Raw genomic sequence first — 20,806 nt, forward strand, 5'->3', positions numbered from 1 at the left:
TCAAACGCTGTTACTTGCCGTTGGGGCTCTCAGTGTGAGGGGCTCGCGCAGCCCGGAGGCGCACGGGTGTGACGGGGTAAAGGGCCGGCGCCCCCACACACAGCGCCCGGGATGGAGAGCCGCATTGTCACTCCCGGGCCGTACAGGGCCACCAAGCTGGTGAGTTCCCGGGGGTGGAAATCCGCACCGTGTGTGTTACATGCGAATAATAACCTCTTCCGTTGTGGGAGAGGGGCACGCATAGTGTCTGGGGGTGGGAGAGGGGGCACGCATAGTGTCTGGGGGTGGGAGAGGGGGCACGCATAGTGTCTGGGGGTGGGAGAGGGCACGCATAGTGTCTGGGGGTGGGAGAGGGGGCACGCGTAGTGTCTGCGGGTGGGAGAGGGGGCACGCGTAGTGTCTGGGGGTGGGAGAGGGGGCACGTGTAGTGTCTGCGGGTGGGAGAGGGGGCACGTGTAGTGTCTGCGGGTGGGAGAGGGGACACGCGTAGTGTCTGGGGGTGGGAGAGGGGGCACGCGTAGTGTCTGGGGGTGGGAGAGGGGGCACGCGTAGTGTCTGCGGGTGGGAGAGGGGGCACGCGTAGTGTCTGCGGGTGGGAGAGGGGCCACGCGTAGTGTCTGCGGGTGGGAGAGGGGCCACGCGTAGTGTCTGCGGGTGGGAGAGGGGCCACGCGTAGTGTCTGCGGGTGGGAGAGGGGGCACGCGTAGTGTCTGGGGGTGGGAGAGGGGACACGCATAGTGTCTGGGGGTGGGAGAGGGGACACGCATAGTGTCTGGGGGTGGGAGAGGGGGCACGCATAGTGTCTGGGGGTGGGAGAGGGGACACGCATAGTGTCTGCGGGTGGGAGAGGGGACACGCATAGTGTCTGCGGGTGGGAGAGGGGACACGCATAGTGTCTGCGGGTGGGAGAGGGGACACGCATAGTGTCTGCGGGTGGGAGAGGGGGCACGCATAGTGTCTGCGGGTGGGAGAGGGGGCACGCATAGTGTCTGCGGGTGGGAGAGGGGGCACGCATAGTGTCTGCGGGTGGGAGAGGGGGCACGCATAGTGTCTGCGGGTGGGAGAGGGGGCACGCATAGTGTCTGCGGGTGGGAGAGGGGACACGCATAGTGTCTGCGGGTGGTAGAGGGGGCACGCATAGCGTGTCGGGGTGGGAGAGGGGGCACGCATAGTGTCTGCGGGTGGGAGAGGAGGCACGCATAGTGTCTGCGGGTGGGAGAGGGGGCACGCATAGTGTCTGCGGGTGGGAGAGGGGGCACGCATAGTGTCTGCGGGTGGGAGAGGGGGCACGCATAGTGTCTGCGGGTGGGAGAGGGGACACGCATAGTGTCTGCGGGTGGTAGAGGGGGCACGCATAGTGTCTGGGGGTGGGAGAGGGGGCACGCATAGTGTCTGGGGGTGGGAGAGGGGGCACGCATAGTGTCTGGGGGTGGGAGAGGGGGCACGCATAGTGTCTGGGGGTGGGAGAGGGGGCACGCATAGTGTCTGGGGGTGGGAGAGGGGGCACGCATAGTGTCCTGGGGGTGGGAGAGGGGGCACGCATAGTGTCTGGGGGTGGGAGAGGGGGCACGCATAGTGTCTGCGGGTGGGAGAGGGGGCACGCATAGTGTCTGCGGGTGGGAGAGGGGCACGCATAGCGTGTCTGGGGGTGGCGGAGGGGGCACGCATAGCGTGTCTGGGCGTGGCGGAGGGGGCACGCATAGCGTGTCTGGGGGTGGCGGAGGGGGCACGCATAGCGTGTCTGGGGGTGGCGGAGGGGGCACGCATAGCGTGTCTGGGGGTGGCGGAGGGGGCACGCATAGCGTGTCTGGGCGTGGCGGAGGGGGCACGCATAGCGTGTCTGGGCGTGGCGGAGGGGGCACGCATAGCGTGTCTGGGCGTGGCGGAGGGGGCACGCATAGTGTGTCTCGCAGTGACAGTCGGCATATGTTTCTGGGGGTAGCAGAGGTGGCTTGCGTCTCGGGGGGGGGGGCAGAGTGGTCAAGAGGAAAAGAACATGAATGAAAATATTTCCATTTGTTTATTTAATTTCCAGATCTGCAATAATCTCTTTGGACATATTGTTATCGTCACCCGTCGCCCCGGCGAAAGTTATATTTCGCGCGGCGGCGCAGCTTTCCGGGCATTTGATTGGTACAAGGGCCGTCACATGAGGCGACCGCCCTTGAAAAATCTAATTTTGCCGGCTACCAGTTTTCGCATTGTCGCCATCGCGCTTACTATAAGCGCACGCGGCGGCGGCAGCAATGTGTTTGCTTTCGGGCGACGTCGCCGGCACTATAAGCCCGGCCTTATAGTGCCCGCGACGGATGCCGTTGCCACCCGCGAAAGTTGTATTTCGCTTTGCAGGAACGTCGCAAGCGTCCTGGCCATTGATTGGTTCAGAGGCTGTCCGCCTCTGAAATCAAATTTGACTGGCTTCCAAATTTCGCGCTGCCGCATCGCGCTTACTATAAGCGCACGCGACGGCGGCAATACATTTGTTTTGCCTCGCCGGCACTATAGCTGCGCTTATAGTGCCTGCCACAGCGACATCGCATCAAAACAAATGCAGTGCTTGGTCGCGATCGCTGGATGTCATCTCAATTTGATTTTTCCAGCAACCGCAGCGTGATGTCACCGTCGCTGTCTAAGTCAGTTTTATGGGACCTGTCTGTAACATGGGATTGTGCTAAAAAAATTAAACGTTTGATCGCTGCTGTATGGTGGGTATTTTCTTGTTTGTTTTTTCACCTTTTCTCGCCATAACTTGTATGCATCACTATTGAAGTGAAAGTTCTTTAGTGGCACCTACTTCTGATGGGGCAAAACTGGAGAGATGGAGACCAAATGTGAAACGGAAGTGACGTCACGGCTCCCCCCACACGTCTGCTGTCACTTCGCCGCCGCTCCCCCCACACGGCCGATGACATATGCTGTGCGGCGATAGCCGCCGACGCCGCTCCTAACGGCCACCATTCCAGCCATTCCCCCCACACGGGGGAATGAGCGGTAGTCATGGCGACGGTCACGGACCCCACGGCTCGGAGACCTCCCTGTGCTGCCGGGTGAATGAGGAGGACGGCTTTCCCCCGAGCCCGCTCTCCCCCTCCTCCCCCCCAGCCCGCTCCCAAGACTGCACGGGCACTTCCGGTGCCCGCTGCTTGCGAGCGCGCGCAGTCCTGCTGCCGTGATCTGAGGGGAGGTGCAGGGGGTGATGTGATGTGCAGGGGGGTGCGCATACGTCACACACACACGCACTGTCACACACGCACGCACACAGAGTCGCACGCACACACACACACAAGGAATTCACGCTTAGTGCAAATAGCAAATACAGGGGGGGGGGGTGCCGAGCATGCACGTTCTAAGTCAAATTTATTTGCGTTTTGTCAACTAAATTGTATTTTGATTTTTAATTAAAACATCACAAACACAAATACAATTTCTGTGACAAAATTCAAAGAAGTTTCACTTACTATGCGCATGCACAGCACACACAGGTTTCTTTTTTTTTTTTTTTTTTTTTTTTAGGAATTATTACTGAGACTTTGGTAACTGAAGAGAGAGCTAAACAATCTTTCTGGTCTGATCTCACATACACAAGCACCTTTTTTCAGCTGGTTAAATGTCATGTGACAGAAGTGAAACCCAGTGCTTACAACCTGCTGATAAACAAAACTCCTTCACTTCCCTTTTTTTTTTTTAATTTTTATGCTAGGTAAACCATTACAGTGAGTTCTATGGTGAAGAGATTGCGATCTAGTAATTGTTGCCTGTGAGGAATTGAGACAAACATATGAGTGGTGTAGTTAAAACGAACACCTTAGCTGCTGGGTTGTGTGATCTTCCCGGCAGCAGCCTCTATGGAAGCCTAGAATTGCTGCAGACAGGAGACTTCACTGTGGCAATCAGTACATGTTAGTGATGTTTCATGCCCCTTACATTATTCTTGCAGACTTCCATATTTAATTAGCCCTGATCATCAGTTTATTAAAAATACAAAATTGGCATTGCACCTGCAACAGTCAAATCCTCATTGTCCATGTATCTGCCATTTAGGAGAAAGTTGCCTGAATTGAATTTTTAGGACTTTCGTGGTCTTATCGCCAGACCATAAACTGAGACTGTTTGCAGTATGCAACTGTATTAGGAAATCTAAACAGACACAGAAGCACATTGTCTATGCTGTTAAACTTTTTTTCTACTGAACCATGAAAAGGTTTTTATATTAATCAGCAGTTATTGATTGGATATCACCGGCCCTCGAATACATCGATTTTACAGTTCTCACCTCGAGCTTCATCTCGTTGGCGTATTCAGGACACTTGCTCCCGCTAATAATTGAAGCTGCTGCTTCTTAAGGGCATGGCAATGAAATGCGGATACAATCCAACGTAACACCAACCCTGCCATGAAGCTGCTCTACTGAGTGACTTGCTGTTTGACAAGCTGTTAGGTTTGATTGAGTTACAGGACTAATGTTTCTTAATACAGTAGTAGGAATGCTAGACTGGAAAGGGTCTTTCCTACCTGGCCACTATTCAATATGCTGTTTTCCACTTTCTGGATGTGACTGGAGCTGATCTCTTCCCCAGCATGGGAATGACTGCTTAACAGTATATTGAAGAAGGATCATAGTGTGGCAGCTGGCACAAATAAAATGACTGTCCACTATGTAAAAATGACCAGTGCATGTCATTGCTTTGGCACTGTTAGGTCTGTCTTTTAAAATCCACTTTTAGCATGTACAGAAATCCCAAGATATACTGTATGGTCCTCAAAAGTTGTCCATATACCAAACCCTCTTTTCCCATTGACTTCCATTATATAACTGGAAAAAAGATTCAGCCCCAAGGAGACAAAATCCCATTTTTGTTCCTTTGGTGGATACTATATCTTTATGTACATTATTTTCCCTACCTTGAGTGCAATGTGAAAAGGGGACTGCCGTGACCTTGTCACTCTCTCTGTACCTTTGATACGTATTTCGAAGGATGCCTGTAATTTGCTCTTAAAGAAGACACAATATTGCAGCCCTTTTGGTATGCTAATCCATGTCTTCATTTTCAAGCTTTTCTATACCTGTGGGGAATCATCATGTACGAAAAGCACACTGCTGTTTTATTGTCAATTTGTCACAATTTTAAACTCGTTTTATGTTTCTTTTAATTTACTATAATAGCTCAATTTAATCTCCTCTTTGTATGTAATTTCCTTTACACTTCAATGCATCCAGAGTATGTTGCATTGATCTGTTTTTATGTTCCTTCACACACAAGTTTAACTAACATGAATTATTATTATTTTTTTTAAATCTGCAATCGCCATTGTATTGTGGATCTACTGAAATTAGTTTTTCACTTCAGTTTGATTATCTGTCAGCTCTGTCTGATGCTATGAGATTGCGTATTTCAACTGTCAATTGAACATCTGCTTCTTTGATTCTGTACTTGTGCTAACAAGTTAAGATCTATTGGATAATGTTCTTTTGCCTTTTCTGTCTTCCAGTGGAATGAAGTAACAAAGTACTTTCGGGCAGGGATGCCAGTAAGAAAACACCGACAACACTTCAAATCGTGTAGAAATTGCTTCACCGCATCAGAAGCAATAGATTGGCTCCATCAGCTGCTTAAGAGTAATACTAATTTTGGTTCTGAAGTTACAAGGCAGCAGACAATCCAGTTATTGAGAAAGTTCTTGAAGAACCATGTGATAGAAGATCTAAAAGGAAAATGGGGGTCTGAGGATCTGGATGACAATAGTAATCTCTACAGGTATTGTTGAAAGACTTGACCAGTATATTAGATTTTAAACTGGACGCTCTTTAAATGTAAATAGTAGCGCAGTAAATATGCTTGGCCTAAAACTTGTCCCAGAATGATACTGGGCACGTATTTGTACCGGGAAAATACACTTTCAGAAAACTAGATTACACAGATGCTAATCCGTATATGACTGTTTTAGCACCCTTTTTTTGTCTCGCCTCCCCCCCCCTCTCAAAAAAGTGTTTTAAGGATCAATGGTCACATGAGTTTAGTTTAGGCTATAACTAATTGCCTGACATTCCCACTTCAAAGCTACAGTTCAAGCTGTCGTTTTAAAAAATATATTTTTTTTTATTTTATTTTTTCATTCAATATGTGCATCAATACAATCTACACACTGACAAGTGATTAGCTAAGTTGCCGATCGATCCGTTCTCCTGTAATGGATGGCTGAAGATTCGGCTCGGGGTCACTAAATGCATCTTGGTTCCTATTCTGCTGCACTGACAAGGTTCTGTGAGGAAGATCATGTGACCAGGCAGGCACTAGATTCAATTGGCTCACTGCTAGAGAGGGCAGGGCTAAAAAAAAAGATGATGCTGTTTGGGAAGGTGATATGACTTTGTAAATAGTTGCTATAGGAACAAGAATGCGTTACATTAGAATACATTGAAAGTGTCTTTAATTTTTTTTAATTGCTACAAGTATATTCTCATAGTACAGAACTGATTTATTTAAAAAAAAAAATACATGTAGGATATTGCATGAACTGCAGCTTTAAAACGATTCTGTACATCTTTACAAGTGTATTAAACAAATCTGTGGATTTAATTATATTGTTGAGGCGTGGGGGCTGTTATCAAAACTTTGTAAAGGATCTGTTTTGTCATTTTATTTATGTTGACCATTGCAAGGTCTGCAGCTTCTTTGAAGCATGTCCATGTGGTTAACCAAACATCAAGTACAGATAAACCATATACAGGGTGTAAAAATAACATGGAGGTCTGATGCCAAGAATTAAGTTCGTCACCAGAAACCACTATTCGTGGCGTATATATGCTCTAGCTGCATAACAGGGGCGCCAACATAGTTGGCAGAGTAAAGCAGAAAGTTGTTAGCGTACAAACTAATAACGTTCAGCGACTAATAACTTGAAGCAAAAATTGCACTTTGAATTGTACTTCACGTGTTAACGTAGCATACATAGTTACATAGTAGATGAAGTTGAAAAAAGACATGCATTCAACCTATGCTAAATTTAGGCGACAGATACGTTGTCCTGTATCCATACTTACAGTATATTGATCCAGAGGAAGGCAAACCAAAAACCCCAGTAACGTACAGCTCAACCCCATTATAGCACGATCCGCTACAACGCGGATCAGCTTATAACCCGGTCTGGGTGTGGCTCCCGTTTTCAAAGTTGTGGGTTTTTTATTTTTTCATAACATACAAGCTCCACTCACACAGACACAGAGCATGACTACAACATACCCTGTTAGGTAACACATTGTTCCATAGCATGACACAAACTTTAATAGCAGAGAGAGAAATACATAAGTGGGAATACAGCTTTAGGCTGAAGCAGTCGTGTTTTAGGACCATGGGGAAACCTTACAGACTGCTGTCTTTGCAGACCCTCACCAAGTAGAAAAGCTGGTGGTACTGTAGTTGGAAGTGTGGGGAAAAGTGCTTTAAGTATACCGTTCATCCACCTACACCTGATAGGAAAGGTCTTTAGAATAACAAGGTAGCAATTGACACTGCCCAATAATCAGGGCAGTGTAAGAGTTAAGTTATCCAGCAGCTGCTGACCTCACTTATATTGCTGAAGCAAATGCACTGCTGGCCCCTTGGGCAGAGAAGGGGTTAGCAGCCATTTTTACAGGAGAGGCGTTTGCACCGCATAACTGTAATGCACTGCTGGCCCTTCGGGCAGAGAAGGGGTTAGCAGCCAAGGATACAGGAGGAGTTTGCACAGCATACCACCCCCATGGCTGACCCGTGGTGTCGGATCCCCTGCACCTCCGGGTAAGTCTTCTTCCCCTTTTTTTTTTTTTTCCTTCCGCGATTCCAGTTATAACGCGGTCCGTGGACCCTGAGTACCACGTTATAACTGGGTTCAGCTATATCATCCAATTACATCTCGTAAGGGAAAAATAAATTCCTCCTGACATCAAGAATTGGCAATCAGATTACTCGCTGGATCAACATCCTTCCCATATTTACTTATTTGGTATATCCCTGTATAACTTTCCTTTCTAAAAAAGATGTCTAACCTTTTTTTGAACAAATCTATTGTATCTGACCATCAGTCTCCATGGGTAATGCATTCCACATTTTAACTGCCCTTACTGTAAAGAACCCTTTCCTTTGTTGCTGATGAAATCTCCTTTCCTCCAACCTTAAAGGATGCCCCCGAGTCCTTTGTATTGTCCATGGGATGAATAATTCTTTTGAAAGCTCCTTGTACTGTCCCCGAATATATTTGCATATAATTATCATATCCCCTCATAGACGCCTTTTTTTTCTAATGTATATGTAACGGGTTTTCTGAACTGGCCTGACCCCCCCAATCTTATATTGGCCCCTGTGGTCTAACCAGTCCCCATTACAGTGTGATGTCTGGTGGTGCACCTGTTGGCAACAGGACTCCTGGGTCTCCCGCATGATGTGTTGGGGATTGCCAACCCAGACAGGCAGCTGAGGTAGTGTGCTTGAGTCCTACCTAGATCCAGTGCAGCGCCTCCACCTCATCAGGATCCCAGCGTGAGCTTGTGGATGGTCCTGGTGAGGAACTCCTCTGTGGTGCAGCCCCCTGCGTAATCACTCCACACTTACACACGAGGGTAGCTTTTAACAGGAACATCTTTATTTGAACGTTGGGCCAACTGCTCTCCACAATGGGTGAATTTAGCCCTCCATTGTTCACCGTACTTCCCTTTGAAAGGTATAGTCCTCCTAATGTAGGGATTCCCTATCCCCGCAGGGATATCTCCCTGTGACCAGGTCCCTGGTCACAGTTCCAACACTGTCCTTTTAACAGCTTCTTAACTCCATAACTCAGCAACGCACTCTTACTCTCCACTTCCAACTCCCACAACCCTAACTTTTGATCAGTGCTGTGCCTTATGTATCCTCTGGGGGCTGACACAACTCTGACATCACTAACCGTGGAGTCAGAGCCTGTGACCACTCCCATCCATACATAGGGCACCTCACCAGGGTGTGAGGGCAAACCTCCATAATTACTGCTGGCATGCCCATAACTTACCAGGCCTTACTGTCAGCAGGAGAGATGACTGCAGCCATTTTACAGCATGGCTACATATATAAATCTAATTTAGCTAGCCTCTCCTTATAAGTCAGATTGTCAATCCCCTTAATTTAGTGGCTCTTCTCTGCACTCTCTCTAGGTCCATAATGTATTTTCCAAGGAGTGGTGCCCAACATTGAATATGGAGTACAATGTGTGGTCCTACTAATGCTTTGTAAAGGGGCATAATTATGTTTACTTCCCTTCCATCCATTGCCCATTTAATGCAATATACGATCTTGTTTGCCTTTGCAGCTACTGCATGACTTTGGGGACTATTTCTAAGCCTGCTGTCTACAAGCACTCCTAAATCCTTCTCCATCAAGGACTCTCCTAATTTATCACAAATTTAATTTGTACGTCACCTGTTCCTACTTCCCAAATGAATAACCTTACATTTATCTGTATTAAACCTCATCTGCCATTTACCTGCCCAAGTTTCCAGCCTCTCCAAGTCCTTCTGGAGACAAATTACATCCTGCTCTGATTCTACTACCTTACACAATTTAGTATCATCAGCAAAGATGGAGACTTTGCTCTCAAGGTCATTAATAAACAAGTTAAAAAGCTCTCTAAAGCATACATTCTTACTGCACTTTGCTATGTACATATTATGCATGCAAAATTGTTTTATTTATTTATTTTTTCACCTAGGTTTCCTTCTACCTCCCCAATAAAAACTGTCCCGAGTCGTCATCCATTGTGGAAAAGAAGCAGTTTGGAAAATGTCTTCAAAGAGCGAGACGGTATCTTCAAGATGCCACATTTCTCCAAGAGAACACCAAAGAAGCATGACTTGCTGGACTCCAAGGTAATATCACGATCTTTTCATACTGTTGGAAAGGAACCAAAGGAGTTGGATTTATTGTGCTTTCTGCCTGACAATATCCAACTCTGGCGTACCCCAAATTTGAATACTCTATAATCAAACCGATCTTTGTTTTTTTGTAGGAGCAAGAAAACGAGATGATTGAGCAAATGAATGAGGATAAAGGACAATATACAGAGCATGCTAAAGTGCTAAGCAAAGGAGATGTAGAAGAAATCTGGGGAAACATTACTTTGATACAGTAAGATTCCATCTGTAACCCTTCTTTATTTCCCTGTATATGTATATTATGGTGAGGGCTCCCTCCTCCCTCCACCCCGAGTCCACCTTCCTTGTACCTGAGAATATTCAGCCTGCGAAGCACCAGGCTGGATTTATACAACGCAGCGGGACACAATAATAGTACTTTTATAGGTAGGGAACGAAGGAATTGCATGCAATGGCCTTCAATGACAGGAGACCCCAGACAACACTTAAAGCAATATACATACCGTATAACAATAAACCTCGCTGCGCAAATATACCACAGTCACTTGTTCAGTCCCGAAGTGCCAACTAAAAGGGCCCCTGTAGGTGCCTGCACAGCGTTGGAGCTCATGCAGTTGACATGGTTGCAGGCCTGTTAACGTTACAATTGGTGTTGTGCCCAGAGCATTTCGCAAGAATACTGATGTCGTAGGAGCGATCTCCCAACTTTGAACAAAAGCTAGCGCAGTCCCTCTCCTCTCTCATGGGTCTCCCACTCGGCTCACTCCTCCCTGGCTCTCTTGGCACTCCCGTTGCCATGACGTCTCGGCTCCAATGTGCTTATTCCTTCTGCTCTCGGCCATTGGCCATCGAGTATGTCCATCAATACACTTGATACTGGTATGCAGAACAGGATAATGTCTTATATCCACCAGGGGGCAGCGTGTAAACATAAATGTGTCCTTGTGGGGGGGGGGGGTTGCACTTAACAAAGATATGTACATTTGATATCTGCTGGGCACAGGAAATTAAGTAAATGGGATGATTTTGAGGTATAGATGGTTGTAAATAAAACACAAGTCGGTTATGGTGGGTAAAAAAGGGCAAAGATGGAGAACCCAAAAGTGTATGTCTTCAACGGGTCCCCCTAACCTAACTTAACCTGGTTATTAAACTCCCAGGCATGGATTCATGCAAACTAACTTCCTACTCATTTGTATGTAGTGTTCCTAGTGCTTTTGTTTGCTGTATTATACACTATGCATAGTTGAGTCTGAGACAAATATAGAATTGAAAGACTCATGAGCTGTATATATGCAATATAGAATCTCTCTCGTCTGTGTATACAGATATAGCTAGCTTTATTGATCCCAGATGCTAGCGCAACACATCCTGTTGTAACCAAGGATGTCGGTTTCTATAGGATTCAATGGCAGTGATGCAGAATCCATAACCTATCCCACGACAATGCACTAGAGCGGTGTTTTTCAACCAGGGTTCTTAGGAACCCTTGGGTTCCCTGGGCATCCCTAAAGTGTTCCCTGAAATTCTGGTCATTTGAAAATTGTATCAAATACTGAAGAATTTACCATGCATATTATCAGAGTTTCTATTAGAGATGGTTGGGGGACCCTCACAATTTCACTTGGGGTTCCTTAACCCAAAAAAAGGTTGGAAACCACTGCATTATAGAGAACAGCGGAGGTGTTTGTCTGTAATGCATGTACAGTAGGGCCCCGCTTTACGGCGTTCCGCTCATACAGCAGTACCGGGAAAGGGGCCGCCATGTCTGCGCAGAACAGGGGGTACAGAGGTCGTGCATGCGCAGAACGGTGGTCGCGCAGAACGGAGGTTGCGTATGCGCAGAAGGGGAAGTTGCTGGTATGCGCAGATGCCAAAAATTGGCCGTTCCACTTTGTAGCGTTTTTTTTTTTTTTTCCCCTCTCTCTCTCCTTCCCCCTCCTTACTTGGAGGTTTTCTAAACTCCTGCAGTGCCACAGGATCCTGCCACCACCATGGCCACAGATCCTCCAGCACTGATGTATCACGTGACCAGTCTTTTTTGAGCGTTTGGACTGGGAGGGTTCTGCCCTAAAGTGTAGTCTGCGATCGGCACTCGCGATCGTGAAAAGACCCCTCCCAACCCTCAAAAAAAGTGGTGCTGAAGGAATTACAGATGGAGCTATTTTTGATTGCCCTGACTCCACGTTTTCCATTGTTTTTCCAGTCTTCAGAAAATCTTAGCATTGCCATCCCTGGAAGATGTATTAAATCCAGCTCAAATAAAACCTCGTCATATCATGTATAACATGACACACACAAGTAAACATGGAGTTGTTATTCTGCAAGACAAAACAGGTCAGATTCTCATTTATTTATTACTACATATCTGTTCCATTGTGTCCTAATGCATTTTGGATATTTTTCATAAGTCATTGCTTACCGAGTACCTACCTGACGCTCTTTCAAGTACCCGGAAAATACTCTGACCCTGCAGCAGGGAGCATGGACCGGCACCGGGTAATTTCAGGGCAGCTGAAAATACTTCAAAAACTTACCTGCAGCCGGCGACGGAAGGTGAGGAAGACCAAGGCAGCAGCTGGTGGCGGTGGCAGCAGCCGAAGTCTGTGTTCAGCCGTCAGGAACAGAGCACACTGCTGATGCTGGTGGGAGCCGTGGAACCATGTGACCGGAGCAGGAGCGTTCCTATTGGACAGTTGGCTCCTCCCCAGCTGTCCAATAGGAACGCTCCTGCTCAGGTCACATGGTTCCCCTGGCTCCCACTAGCAACAACTGTTTGCTCTGTTCCTGCTGCTCCCGCCAGCTGAACATGCACTTTGGCTGCTGTCACCGCCACCAGGATGTCTGCTGCTGCTCTCACGATGTCGCCGCAGTCCTCCTCCACTCTGCAGGTAAGTTTATGGTACCCAGTAAACGGCAAAATTCAGGACCTGGCCCAACACTAGTACATGCCCTTTATATATGTCCCTAAAGTCATGTAGATGATATTGAATGACTTTCAAATCTTACTAAGTGGTTTTGTTTTTGTGGGTTTTTGTTTTTTAATCTATTTATTTTTTCCTCCCCAGATGACCTTCCTCATTGGGTTTTATCAGCTATGAAATGTCTCGCAAACTGTGAGTCATGCAAAGTGTTTTATTCTTTGTTTGGGGAGAGAGGGGGTAGAAGATCAATAAACAGAGCACCACGCCACCCATAATAATGTTTAATTACATTGTTTGTACTTTAACAACACAACAAAGGCCTAATCAGGTTTCTTGTGTCTAATTCCTGGGACCTGAGGCACGGGAAGCTGTTTTTCAAATAAGTTTCTCCCAAGTCAGATGTTTGTGCCTTAATGGGACAAACTCTTTATCTGACCATTGATTTTTGAATATAGCAAAGATTTGTGGTGTGGAATATTTTTTAAATACAATGTACATCTGTGTCGCTATGCACAAACATCTCTTAGAACTATAACATGTTTCTTATGACTCAAGTAAAATACTATTTAGCATGTAATTTGAATAATGTTTTGCTCGATCCTTATCCAAACGCCTTGACTATAATCTTTATACCTGTATGCTCAGCCTACAGTAATATTTCAAGGACGAAATAAATGTACTCAAGTCAGGTTTTCTTTCTCAATTTTTTTTTCTAGGGCCAAGAAATAATATGAGCCAGCAAACGTATGCTGGGTTTGAACGTGATGTGTTCAGGACTGTTGCTGACTATTTTCTAAGTCTCACTGAGCCTTTACTTACTTTTGAGTATTATGAGCTTTTTGTTAATATTTTAGGTGTGTATTTATTCACAATGGGTTTTTTTTTGTTAAATATATTTAAGTGGTGTATTAGAAAATGTTGTTGCATACATTTTACGCTTTCAATGCTCATGTTAATTTGTGTTCCCATAAAACCTTAAAGAAGGTCTATCTGTCTCTATATATCCTAAGAGTTTGTGTAGGTTTATTATATCTATCTCTATATCCAGACAAACTTTTTTGTGTTCTAGATAATATTTCTACCTCCTGCGGTATGAGGTCCATCATTCCCATATTTAGTACTAAACATGAATATACATCACAAACATGGTGTATACATTTTATTTTTTTGTTTGGGGGGGGGGGGGGCTTTTTTTTATTTAATTGGGTAAACGGTTTTCAGCACACTTATCAACCATACAAGTGCTTTCAAATTCTCTGGACAATATTTAATTTATGGTTGCCCCCGGTTTTAGGTTTTATATTCTGTCATATTGAGATGTTGGCGTCTCCCTAAAAGTTTTGAAAGATTTGGTTTATATTATGAATATTGATGTTTGGCTGCTTGCAACCTCTTAGACACTGCTGTAACACACTAATGCTTTTAAGTGCTGCTAACCATGTTTATGCTTTTTTTCTTTTACTTATTTCTTCCAATTTTTAATTTCTATTTCATTCCCTGATAGTTGTATGTGGCTACCTAACGATTCCTCACAGGCATAACGGGAAGCGTAAACTTCAGAGGGAGATATCTGGTCCACAGCCATCAAAAACAGTACACTTAAGTGATGTTAATTCTTTCAAGTCAACAGAATGTCTTCTTCTAAGCTTGGTACGGAAAGACCTCAGTGAAGAGGAGGATGAAAAAAGTGTATTCTCTGATCTCCCCAAAAAAGACCATATCCTTCAGAAGGGATGTGCAAAGAAAACACAGCAATATAATTCTCGCTGTAGAAGTGCCAGTGCCAATGACCTCATAGGAGGCAGTTGCCAAAATCTTTCTGTTTCCAGGGGTGAAGTTGAAGCCTCACGCAAATTCGGGGTGCGGAGTTGCTCTGTGGAAGGAATAACCAATGCAGTTTATTCAGCGTTAAATGATGGTGACATTCCACAATCCTATTCTCCATTTCCTACACGCTGTGCTACTGAAGAGAAATGCATGCACTCTGGCAGTAACGCTTCCAGTAGCACAGTTGAAAAGGAAGATTTGCATAATGATTACAAGATTTCTAGATCCCAAAGCATAGGAGATTGCCTTGGGACTTGTTATAGTATAAATGCACCAGTTGCTGAGATCACTATAAAACCAAGCCAAACTGCTTACTGTAGAGTGCAAAAATGTGTGATTTCTCTCGGGCAAAGTGAGGCTGCAGAATTGGACATCACAGTAACAAAACGATTGTGTCAGAGTGCAATGGAACTTTCAGATTGCTCTGTTCCTTCAACCTCTTTACTGCCAACTTCTTCCCAAAACTGCCCTGGCACGCAAAGTAAGGTTAATGCTCTTCATTGCATGTTTTTTGGCATGTCTGTTTGCTTCTCACAGCTTCAATCACTAGTCGCTATTTTATTCTTGCATGTTTTGCTGCAGTCTGTTACACAAATTCTAAAACTTTCTTAGGTCGACCTCCGTTTAAGCACTTTTACATTTCGATTGTAAGCAAAACTTATTTTTATTTATTTTTTGGTACAACGGTGTATAGGGCTATTCATTTTATTTCTTTACCAATCCTAAGCAACATTTACCTTGATTGATTTGGACAAATGAAGTTAATGTTACTTTCAGGTAATTTTTATAAATAATGTTCATCCTTTGAAACATTGCTGTACTTGGGGGTGCAGAGTAACTACATTTCATATTAATAACATTGCTTTAACATAAGAGCCGTAATCCTGCTTTTGCACAATGACTTGGAGGAAGCATCTTTAACTGCTATCCGAACGATACATGTATTCCTAAAAACACCTAGTTCTTATCGGAACAATCTGTGTTTTTTAAGACCTATAAAAATAAATTGTATACTCCTATAAATTTGCACAAGTAAGAGTGCATCTTTTGAGACTAGAATATATGGCTATACTGTACATCTCGCTGGAGTTGCTGCCCTGTATTAAAGGGCCATCTTTATACAGTGCTGTATTTGCGGTTGGCGTGATATAGAGATACGATATATATATCTATATACACTCGCACTCTTAACAGGGTTACTACTTTCCCATCCTAAAGCACAGGTTACTTGCAAGTCCCTTTCAAAAGCAGGAGTATTTAACAATGTCCTTTAAAAATATTAATTCTGTCCAATACATTCTGATTGTGTATGTGTGGAAAGAAACGCCTATGGTTGTGTAATTACACACTGGTCTCTGGAATGTTATCCCTAATGCAATGAATCCTTGCAATCGTCCACAAACGATGCATACAATAGAATCCAATGTAATGATCTAGTGCAAACGTCATCATGCTTTTTAATGTGCTCTATACCCATCTAGGTTTGTTGCAGCCTCATTTACACAGGGTTGCGATAGAAGCCTTGCAACTCTGCTGCTTGCTGCTTCCACCGCCAAATCGAAGAAGGCTTCAGCTGTTGATGCGCATGATCTCCCGCATGAGTGAGAACGTGGATATGCCACGGCTTCACGATGCCATGGGAACCCGATCATTGGTAAGTTGTTTTTAAAGTGGCAGCCCTATGTAGCAGGTCAAGGGGGCAAAAATATAAACCACTTATCCGTGTGATACCTTTAGGGTGCGCACCTTTTAAGGAGACGTAAGTCTTATCTATTTTCATCTTGTTGCAATATATATTTCACGTGTCTGCGGGATTCAAGCATAACCACTACTACTTCCGTTTATCTGTTTGGACTAATTATGGCCTCATAATTACTATACAAAAAATGGTATTTAAAAAAATACACAATTTGCATATAAAATTGAGAACTGACAGTCTGATTACCCAACAAAATCAGATAAAGACATTAAAAATTGTCCAAAGCTGTTTAGCAATGAGAATTTCCAGTTAAAAAAATACATTTAAAAACTGTTTGTAGCAATAGAGTACCTTTGCGGTATTACACATCCCACTATCAAATGGTTGGGTTTCGTTAGATTGACTTTAATATGAAGATTTAAAAAATATATATCTATACAGTAATTATTTTAAATGTATTGGTAAGCAGAAGACCCAGTATTGAATGTGTACTGACACGTTTCAGATGATTCAGACGTTTTCCCGATGCGTGTTGTGCTGTGCTGAAGAAGTGGATTTGGATGAGTTGCTGGCTACAAGACTGGTGTCCTTCCTTATGGATCATCACCAAGATATTCTTCAAGTACCCTGTTATTTGCAGACCGCTGTCCAGGATCATATACAATATCTTCAAAGCGTTCATGTATGCTTCATCTTTTATTAGGAAACATCTTTAAAATGTTGAGCCTGGGGGGAAAAATTCAAATATGAACCAGTCTAATGTCCATTTTACTTATGGAAACTTTGTTACTGGAAGGATGGAAACTTTGTTACTGGAAGGATTATTTTGATGCACTGATTAAGTTTTGATAAGTAAAGAAAAAGCACTTTAGTAGTAACATTCATTCGTGTTGTAGTAGCAACAAAAGCTCCCCCTCTCTAGTACATTTAAAACAAATGAGTACTGTAGTTTGTATTAAATGAATATCACTGGCTTGGTACCAGTGGATTTATTAAAACGCCACTATTTCAGCTGTGTAGTCACTGACTTTCGTTTTGTATTTCCTGGTTGACAGGTTAAACAGGTGATTGACGGCGTGTCTGCTTATTACTTCTGTAAGCAGATAAGTAAACAAGAGTTTGAAGAGCAAAGATTTGCTACCTCACAAGCTGCAATTGTGGATCTTTTAGAAAGCATCGTGAAAGACAAGAACCTGGGAGTTAAAGACAGAAAAAAAAAGCTAAAGCAGGTAAGACTTGGGCGTTTTTGTTTCTACCTGATGGGTATAAATGTGGCCGTAGGAGCACCCGCACCCTAAATCCCTACATTCTGTGTGTGAACATTGTTACCCAATCTTTCATGTGACATCTAGAACTAGCTGTTCCATTTCTAAATTGTGGTACACACGCAACTTGTTTTATTTCCGCTCTGGGGAGCCACTAGTTCCTGAGATACTTGCCCTGATGGTTACGCAGGTGTTGCCATGTCTCTCTTGTTTTTGGGGACCCCCCCAAAACGAGTAATGTAGTGATATGATATAAATTCATAAATAATTGATTTCTTGAAACATTCCTAAAGAAAAGGATCTTGTTTTGAGCAAAAATTGTAACAATTGTTTTTGGACTACAGTATGTAATAAACCTACTGGGACAACATGTTTCTTCTAGTCTACAAGCAGAAATGGAAGTACACTGAACCGTGACATATAAAAGGCAGAAACAAGGCAATTTTTTAACCTAATTGTGCATCTCTACAGTTTCAGAAAGAATATCCTGAAATATACCAAAGCCGTTTCCCGACCACCGAAAGCGAAGCAAAACTTTTTGGAGACAAACCTACAATCAAACAACCAATGTTGGTTTTAAGAAAGCCAAAGTTTCGAAGCTTGAGATATTAGCTTTAGACTGTTCACATAGAGAGAACCTTAGTGTGGCAGGAAAATGTGCATTGTGCCTTCTGAGATTTGCTCCCCTAAGAGTTTAATGTTCTGTATCCTGGTATCCCATACGCGGTACGTTTTTAATACTGTTGAGATTTAGAGCTATGAATACTCTGCATTTCTAAGCACTAAGCCACCTTCGGTGCCATGGACGTGAATGGTCCATAAGGTGTGTTAAAGCTTAGCACCGTTTATGAAGTTTTGGCCCTGAATGATTGATTTTTCCAGTTTGTTTTGCTCTAGAATTGACACGGCATTCTGGAATCCATATATTTGTCCTGTTGTTGACCTCATGGCTGACACAGGGACCTTTCTACAGGTCCCATTAGCATCAACCAGTTAGGGAAGCAAATGTTAATATTTAATTGTTTACAAAATAATCATTAAACTGACATCTTGTTCATTCCTTTTTTATTTTTACATAAAATACATCTGAAATGAAGTATTAAACATGTTACCAAAGATTAATGGTCAGATTTACAAAGTTGTATTAGCAATTTTTTCAATGTGCTGCATTGTTAATCTGACTCGTACAAGCAGAACTGCTGCATAATTCTGTTTGCAGATGTCCTATTTGCTTGATTGAAAGCCCTGCCTCTGTGCTCCCATGTAAATGCTGGGCCTGTTTGCACCATTTTTTCTAAACCTCCCAAGTGCCGGAAGTGTGAGAACTGACATTTTATGTTAACATGTCGTCTGTATTTTGTAAAATATGTATTTTTACAATGGAATGTTTACTTACACTCTCTGCTATATTTTGCACTCAAATTGTAAATAAATATTGTTGCTGTTGTATTTATACTTGTCCACGTATATTTTACTGTTTGTACTTCCCTATTTTTATTTAATGATATATATCTCACACACACACTTATGAGCACCGCCAAGAAGTTATGGGCTCATCAGACATTCCCTTTACCAGCTTTAGTCATTTTATTTCGAACAAGCCCATACTATTCTAAAGCCATTACTTTATTAAACCGAAAGTGCTACATAAAATGCATCCATTTTTGTTCTGTGTGAAACACTTAAACTTGAGTGATTTGTATTGTATCATTCTATGATCAGGGAACTAATTCTCAATTCTCCCTCGTTTTATCATTTCTATGTAACCTGTTATCTCTCAAATTTAAATGAACAAAGGCCACCAGGAGTGAAATAAACGATACATCCCTGTTTCTCAACAAGTCTTCTTATTTCCATGGTCTTCTGTAAAATAGTTCAGGTCAGAGAAGATTACCGTATCTCGCTGTTGTCATGTAGCAGTACAGTCCTGATCTCGTTGGGGAGAGATTGGGCAAGTAGGAATGCAGTTGTGTATTTCCGGAATGATTCTCCACTGATTAGGTGTAGACATTGCAGTGAGTTTGGCGGCTGCTGGGAAACTGATCTTAATTTTATCACCGTTTCTGCTAGTCCTACTTCCTTTTAGTAGTCCCGGTCTCTCCCTCCCATTCTTTTATTAGTCTTTCTTCATAGCTCCCAGGGAATAGTCCCTCCTAGGAACAAAGGAAACCCATGATCAGAACCTGTTAAAATAGATAACTGACCCACACAAAAAAAATGTAAGTATAATTTTAAAGAACTTTTACAATTTGTAATTGTCTCCACAGCATCCAACTGCTTTGGAGTTTGTGCTTCGCATCTACAGGTATATAGTAATTTGTGTGGTTTTTCCTCATTGTATTCCTTAATCTAATCTTGACACGATCATTGGTAAAGGAAATAATCAGATGTACTGTACCACCGCATTTTAAGCACTTTGATCAACATAACTTTAATTTGAATTGAAATATATTCAGTAGCTGATGATTGGTTTGTGATCCATATTTGGAAATAGCTAAGGCTTTAAGTGTTCAGGACTTGACCTTTTACTTATATGCAAATGTTTATTTACAATGTCTGGCTTAATCTAATTCGTGAATGTTCTATCTAGGACAAAGGTCTTGGCTCGAAATAAGAAATCGCATAACTAAATCATAAGCCATCTTAATCCAGTTACAAAACTCTTTGTATAATGAATGACCTGAGAAGCAAAGGGAACTTGAATTCCTGCTTCCGACACCCAGCATATAGTGTGTATTTGCAACTGCAAGTCCAGATTTGTTGTAGATTGTGATATATTAAAAAGTATTATAAACATGTTGAAATGAAACAGCTACATGGTTTTCAGAAACCTAATGCGTGTCTAATTCATGTGTATGGTCAACAGAGATCTGAGATGTTTGGAAAGTTCTGTACTCCAGCAAGCCCTACGCTATCATTTCCTCATTGAACTTGCTTTGGTCAATGTAAAAGGTATAACAATTTACAACAGATCCAGGATTAATATAGATAAAACGCTATGAATAATGGATAACTGTAAAGTCCCAATGGAAGCCATAAAAGAAAAAATTGTTTTTAACTTTGTGGATGATGTATGCAGCTTGAGGCAAATTCATATTGCAGGGCACTGGAAAGCAGAGGGTGCCATTGTATGAATTATTTTGTTATCGTGTGACGAGCAATTGGTATGTAAAATCGCATTTCGCACTGCGTGACTGAATTCTTTCCCTCA

General features: G+C 43.4%; 2 protein-coding genes across 7 annotated transcripts in view; one reads left to right on the forward strand and one right to left on the reverse strand.

Moving 5' to 3' along the window:
- Positions 1-19,048, forward strand: DEPDC1 (DEP domain containing 1). 2 transcript variants are annotated; one of them, XM_075615843.1, is made up of 12 exons: positions 1-159; positions 5,491-5,756; positions 9,718-9,874; positions 10,015-10,133; positions 12,087-12,217; positions 12,949-12,996; positions 13,521-13,658; positions 14,309-15,112; positions 16,113-16,285; positions 16,836-17,012; positions 17,386-17,559; positions 18,067-19,048. In XM_075615843.1, the coding sequence occupies exons 1-12, from the start codon at positions 112-114 to the stop codon at positions 18,205-18,207; spliced, it is 2,376 nt and encodes a 791-aa protein (XP_075471958.1). In that variant the 5' UTR covers positions 1-111; the 3' UTR covers positions 18,208-19,048. The 2 variants fall into 2 exon arrangements, with proteins under 2 accessions (XP_075471958.1, XP_075471959.1); XM_075615844.1 differs by lacking the exon at positions 14,309-15,112.
- Positions 13,071-20,806, reverse strand: part of LOC142503520 (biotin-dependent 3-methylcrotonyl-coenzyme A carboxylase beta1 subunit-like) — a 66,265-nt gene continuing 58,529 nt past the window's right edge. For 2 of the 5 annotated variants that reach the window (XM_075615850.1, XM_075615851.1), the window contains exon 14: positions 18,699-19,748. The gene's annotated coding sequence lies outside the window, so the exon portion shown is untranslated. Of the gene's footprint in view, positions 14,678-16,826; positions 17,057-18,698; positions 19,749-20,806 lie in introns of those variants that run through there. The other 3 variants (XM_075615845.1, XM_075615847.1, XM_075615848.1) reach the window with 3 other exon arrangements.

This window comes from Ascaphus truei, chromosome 10 (assembly GCF_040206685.1).
Source record: "Ascaphus truei isolate aAscTru1 chromosome 10, aAscTru1.hap1, whole genome shotgun sequence".
NCBI lineage: Eukaryota > Metazoa > Chordata > Amphibia > Anura > Ascaphidae > Ascaphus > Ascaphus truei.